This window comes from Bison bison, unplaced genomic scaffold (genome assembly GCF_000754665.1).
Source record: "Bison bison bison isolate TAMUID 2011002044 unplaced genomic scaffold, Bison_UMD1.0 scf7180017864495, whole genome shotgun sequence".
Lineage (NCBI taxonomy): Eukaryota > Metazoa > Chordata > Mammalia > Artiodactyla > Bovidae > Bison > Bison bison.
Genome location: NW_011495054.1, coordinates 1,685,483 through 1,692,271, shown reverse-complemented (window position 1 = coordinate 1,692,271; position 6,789 = coordinate 1,685,483). Strand labels below are relative to the sequence as shown.

The window sequence follows — 6,789 nt, the reverse complement described above, 5'->3', positions numbered from 1 at the left end:
CGCTCAGTCGTGTCCGACTCTTAGCGACCCCATGGACTGCAGCCCACCAGGCTCCTCTGTCCATGGGATTTTCCAGGCAAGAGTACTGGAGTGGGGTGCCATTGCCTTCTCCATATAAAAAGTGTGTGTGAAGTTTTTGTTTTGTTTTGTTTTTAATCTAGGAGGATCTCATTTTCAGGAATGAACGCCTTGTTTTTTTTCCTCTCTTCAGGGAAACAAATGCCATGTGATGATTAAATGACCGCAGACTAAAAGGTCATTTAGGTGGATTAGGATGTATATAGCCTAGGCTATATACGAACAAAAAAAACTTCACACACACTTTTTATATGGAGAAGGCAATGGCACCCCACTCCAGTACTCAGGGAAACAAAGGCCTGTTCTAACCTATACAAGCAATTTTTCATCTATGCTGGAGAAAAATTCATGCTTTTTCGAACAAAAATCTGAAGAGAGGAAAAAATACAAGGCGTTCATTCCTGAAAATGAGATCCTCCTAGATTAAAAACGAAACAAAAAACCAAAACAAACAAAAAAAAACTTAACACACACTTTTTATAAATACCTTTCATATACTTGCCATTTCACATCTAACCTTTAGAAACTGATTTAGGCTGTTTTTAAGTATACAGAGAAGGGATTCAATTAGCCCTCAGCATTAGGGAATGCCAATACTCGATAAGACCAAAGGAATAAAAATCCTAATTTCCTCCACTCATCACCTACATACACCCCCTCCAACTCAGTTCATGCATTCATATTCAACTTTAAGAAAAGAATCTCCTCACAAAGGTGAACTTATTTTTCATAGCTGCTAAAAACAATTCTCTACACCCTTCCGGGAGTGGGACAGAAAAATATAAGCCTAAGTCCATGAGGGACACCGCCTGGCCCACGGGCAAACTCCCCGGTGCCGGCCCATGCCCACAGGTGCACACAGGTGCAGAGCAGCTGTCCTCACATCCTTCCATTCCAAATGCCCAGCTTCATAATCCTCAGAGAATGAGACCTCGTGAAGCAAGAGGGTGTTTTCAGAAACCATTCTGGAAAACAAAGTCTGTGCAAATGCAGGAGGCACCAGTAAAATAACAATGGAAGAGGCAAGAAGGGCCCTCACTCCATACTAGGGAAACTGAGGCCTCTGAGAAGCCGATCCCACTTATCTGGGTGCTGGTGCTTCTTGTCGTTGCTGTGGTAGTTTTAACTATGTGGTTTTGTCTTCTAAAATAAGAGAGGATGATCCTAATGCCAACATTCAATGTTTCTGGGATTCTTCCTAACTATTCTTACTCATCATCTTCATAGGAATTACAAATTAAAAATCCAAATAAGCCAGCATGTTCCTTAAAATTCTGCCCCAAATGATACAGAGCATCTTATCATGAAATCTGTCAGAAAGATGTAAAATATTACCCTTGTGGAAATGATCTTTCTGCCCTTTTCTCTTTTCCATGTTGTAAGTGTTGGCATCTTAGGTCTTCTATTTTTCCCCAGTACAATCTGTCAATATTTAGCTTTGAAACCAGATCTTTGTAACTTCTGGTGAAAGAAAGCCTATCAAGATTTCTCCTTTTGCATCTGGAGAAGCGCACTCTTACAGACATTATTTCCAACAAGGAGTCCTGTGAGATCACAATCTCAGAGTGCGCTGCTCCTGACTGGGAAACCAACTTATAACCTTTGCAAAGTTTCTAACTCTATTGGTTGTCTTACTGAATAAGGTATAACTCTGGCAACACTCATGTTGGTGGCATCTGCTTGCTAAAACGCAAAAATTTCCTGCAAGTTTTCTTTATTACACTTTTTATCTCCTCTTGTGTATTCATGGAGCTAATATAAAACATATCGTTCTTGGATTTTTATTGATTAGTTCTTGGAACTTTTTACTTAAGAAATCTGAGAGTCTTTGTCTCATTTGAATTAATCAGAGGGAAATCATTCTTTTGCTAGCTATAACCAAAGGAAAAGACAAACTGTCATTTATAACCTAATATTAAATAATAAAGTCAAGGCATAAGATTTCAAGCTTTCTCGCTGGATATCATACAAACTAAAGTCTGTAAGAAAAAAACACTGAATTCCAACTTCAGTCCTGGTCTTAGTCCTAGGTCTACCCCTGCCTAACTAGCTGGGTCATATTGTGGAAGTAGCTTCCCTTAACTGAACTTTACTCTATTAAAACAAAACACATGTTATTTGCAATTTAATCTGCTTTTTCAATGTAATCCTAAAAACAGAGCTCAACACTGTTTAGTTTTCCTGATTCTTTCCTTTAATCCCAAATAACCTCATATGCTCTGACACCTTTGAGATCTTTTAGGAAAAGTTTTTTTTTCTTAATTATTTTACTGGGGTTGCAAACTTTAAAACACACACACATATGCACTGTAGTCTCATTTTAAAGACAGTACCTGTCTTCATTTTGTTGAGCTTCATCATGTATCAATGAAGACTCTAATTCAAGGTTACTGTTATCAATTTCAGCACTGTTAGATTTATAATTCATTTGTTCTGAGACTGAGAGCAAAATTTACTCTTGTAAAACAAACCAGATTATTTGCAAACCACCAGCTGAAAAAGGAAAAAAACCCACAAAACTACTGAGGAATTCTGACCACCATTTGGATAGTCGACATTAAGGAAAAGCGGCACCAGACTGCAGGAGATGAAGGGAGCCAGCCTTACCCAGTTCATCTGTGATGAGGTGTTTCCCCTGAATGGAGTTACGGCACTGGTTGCTGGGCCGACTACTATTGCCCAAATTAAACTGTACTTTCCATGGGATGGGTTGATCGTGATCTTGGACCTGGAGGAGATTCCGATCTCTCACTGCCCTCTCTTCCTACAAAGAGACCATAAATGAGAAGGTTAAACTATAGTTTCTTGCATTTTCACCAATTTTTCATATAAACTACAGTAACAGGACAAAAACAATATAAAAAAGCTTGCACAACAGGAAACCTCACTTGGTATAAGAAAAGTCTGGGTCAAAGTCATTTTTTAAAAAATGCAAAGTAAACCTGAAGGAAGAAGTAATAAATTAGGGCTATGCTTCAATATTTACATAAATGCCCCTGGATTAAGTACACATTATAAATGTGTACAAAAGCATTAATTTCTTAAAAAAATTTGGAGGGGAAGAGTTTTGAACTTTCTGACAGCAAATCATTTAAAACATTTTTTATGCTAAAGTAAACATTTACATTGGGGAATAGAATGTAAAATCTGAATACATTTTTAAAAGAGGAAACTTCAAAGAAACTTTCCAACTGTCATTTCAGACAATACTGGAACATATCACAGTTAACAAGGTTACTTTAATCTGCAGTGAGGAACAGTGGTAAACTAATGGGAACACTGAATTAAGAGCTTGATTTTAGGTGCAAGAGCATGGAAACTTGTAACTTTTTTCTATGAAAAAATCCTGAGTACATGACCCTTGGGGCCTCCCAGGCTGCGCCAGTGGTAAACAACCTGCCTGCGAATGCAACAGACGTAAGACACGCAGGTTTGATCCCTGGGTCAGGAAGAGCCCCTGGAGGAGTGCACGGCAACCGACTCCAGTATTCTTGCCTGGAGAATCCCATGAACAGAGGAACCTGGTGGGCTACAGTCCACTGGGTTGTAAAGAGTCGAACATGACTGAAGCAACTTAGCAAGCAAGCAGTGCGACCCTTAGAATATATATCTTTCTTTACAAAAGACACCCACGTCAGACAGCCTTTACCTGGACACACAAAGTGAAGAGCTTCTCTAGAGGCAAGAGTTTAGACCTTTTCTCCTAGCCCCCACGCCGCAGTTAGACTTTCCAAACTGCCTTGTTATACTCTTAAGACAAACTAAGTAAGGTGCCCAAGAGCCAAAACACAGACCATGCCATCTTCTGATTCAGGAGACAGCCACCTTCTGAATTACTCAATCTATCTATTGTTGGAAAACAAAACAAGGATAAGACTCCCTCTGAGAGACGCTGTGTATACGGGTGTGTATATACGGGTCCCTAGTGGCTCAGTGAAGAATCTGCCTGCAACACAGGGTTCAATCCCTGAGTTGAGAAGATTCCCTGGAGAAGGGAATGACAACCCACTCCAGTATTCTTGCCAGGGAAGTCCCACGGACAGAGGATAATTGAACCATTCTACCATTTTAATAGAGCTCTGTGGCTTCTGCCATTGAGAATGACCTGTCATGTGTCATTGAGCAAAAGGGACTAAGCTTGAAGGTTGATGACAAAGGTTATACTTTAAGACAACAGAAAAGAGTTATTTTTCTGGGAAGAGTTATTTAATATTTACAACATGCATATCCACATATACTTTGGCACAGCAAACACATTTTTGAAACCTAGCCTTTAGAAAGTACCAATGTGTAAGGGTGTATTAGGATGTCCACTATAGGACTGTTTATGTGATAGAAAAAACAAACAAACCAGGAACGCCAACCACAAAGAAATGACTGAATAAACATGGATAGCTATGGCTATTACCAAAAAAAAAATAGACATGACTGATGTGTATTTACTTACAGTAGGAGTCCTTAAACATGACTTGCACATTAGATTATATAGGACACTTAAATTCTGATTCCTGAGTCCAACTCCAGACTGAGTAAAAACCTCTGTGGGTGGGACCTGGAAGTCATTATTTTTTCAAAGCACTCAGATGATATTAATAACAGGGTTGCAGATCACTGATGTCCTTAGTACATTAAGCTAAAAAACAAGTTACAGAATAATGTGCATATTACCACATGTTGTATTAAAATAATAACTGTATTAATGTATACATACAAGTTTGTAAGAGCTGAGATAAAGGCATGGAAAGATACACTACAGACCATTAACATGGAAAGGACTGGTGATTATTACCATCTTTCATCTTTGGAAAAGTTTCATTTTTAATTTAAAGTAAAATGATAAGTTATTAAAAACATGATTAACAATAGGCGACACTAGTGAGGAATCTATAGGAACTCTACCCTTGAAACTTGTCTGTAAACCCATAATTATTCCAAATTAAGTTTATTATTTAAAAAAACCATGATTACCAATCTGAAAGACATAAATATCCCACAATCCCATTACTTAAATAAAGCTGTAGCCATTTCTGCATATTAACTTCTAGCCTTTGACCCCAGCATTTATACTACAAATTAGGATGCTTCACATTCAGCTCCTCTTGACACTAATTGGATGGTAAACGATTCAAGTACCTACATTATCTTGATAATCATTTTCAAGGCTATATAATAATCCATCATGTTGATATGCTGTAATTTAGTAAACACATCCTCTACAGATCAATGTTTCAGCCTGCCCCAGGTTTTTGTTATCATAAACAGCACTGCAATAAAAATGGAGACCTTTTGCTTATTCTCTTGCATCATTTATGGTAGGAATTATTATTAGAAGTAGAGTCAATGCTATAATTCATTTCAGTCAGTCGTGTCTGACTCTTTGTGACCCCATGGACTGCGTGCAGCACACCAGGCTTCCCTGTTCATCACCAACTCCCGGAACCTACTCAAACTCGTGTCCATTGTGTTGCTGATGCCATCCAACCATCTCATCCTCTGTCACCTCCTTCTTCTCTTGCCTTCAATCGTTCCCAGCATCAGGGTCTTCTGACCTGACTGAATGAATCAGTTCTTCGCACAGTGCTAGATAATTTTCCAAAAGTTATATATGCCACTTATAACATTACCAGCATTTAAATAGCACTGTGCCACAGCAGTACTGAATTTTGTTCCTTAATTTACTAAAGGTAAAATAGTCCTGCCAGGTGGCTTTAATTTCTATTCTCCCAGCTGGTAAATAATCCACCTGCAATGCACGAGACCCCGGTTCAATTTCTGGGTTGGGAAGATCCCCTGGAGAAGGGATAGGCTACCCACTCCAGTATACTTGGACTTCCCTGGTGGCTCAGCTGGTAAAGAATCTGCCTGCAATGTGGGAGAACTAGATTCAATCCTTGGGTTGGGAAGATTCCCTGGAGAAGGGAACAGCTACCCACTCTAGTATGCCGGCCTGGAGAATTCCATGGACTGTATAGTCCGTGGAGTCACGAGTCAGATATGACTGAGCTACTTTCACTTTCCCCTCTCTTTTTTTTTCTTTTGAACTAGCATCAGCATGAACAAGAAGGGTTATACAAAAACAACATCAGTATTACTTGGTTGGGGGAAGAATGGGAGCTAAATGCAGAAGCCTTGGGAATATGGACAAATCACTTAGGTGCACACTGCTTAACCACCTGTAAATGCATGCTCCTCTGCTCTGTTGGGGCTGTATCAGTTAACGAGATAATCAAGCTATGTGCAAGCTAAACTGCACTAAAATGCTACCCTAGATAAATTAATAGCCATAAAGACTTAAGAGGCTGGTCAGAGTACAGTAAACTGGATTTACAGTATAGCAAGGTTGAAAGTGCTCTTCAAACTACTCTCAAACTTTCCTGTTATTCCTCCTGAAAGAAAACAAGCGTTCACGGACAAGGGCATTCCAGAAGGACCTCTTCCACATTACTATGATCCTGGTAAACAGAAAGGCAATGCTCCCAGCATTTGAGATTGTTTTCAAACCTGAATATTCACAACCTTGCCAAAAGGACTGGGTCAGCGTTGTACAACCAGAAAAGACTGTACAAGACAGTGTGTAGGACATAATGACAAGTGTAATGAATTAGCACACAGTTGTTTTTCCAAAGGTCCACTTTTACAAAGATGTGGTGAAGGGGCACTGAAGGGATTCCTTCACTGAACAAGCAGCTTTAAACCTTTCCCCAGCTGGTC

General features: G+C 39.3%; 1 protein-coding gene across 2 annotated transcripts in view; it reads right to left on the bottom strand.

The window, feature by feature from the left end:
- LOC104980009 (chromosome unknown open reading frame, human C12orf49) overlaps positions 1 to 6,789 on the bottom strand; it is a 16,679-nt gene that overhangs the window by 4,220 nt on the left and 5,670 nt on the right. For both annotated transcript variants that reach the window (XM_010828554.1, XM_010828556.1), the window contains exon 2: positions 2,686 to 2,842. In XM_010828554.1, the coding sequence (XP_010826856.1) occupies positions 2,686 to 2,842 (157 nt within the window). The remainder of the gene's footprint in view (positions 1 to 2,685; positions 2,843 to 6,789) is intronic.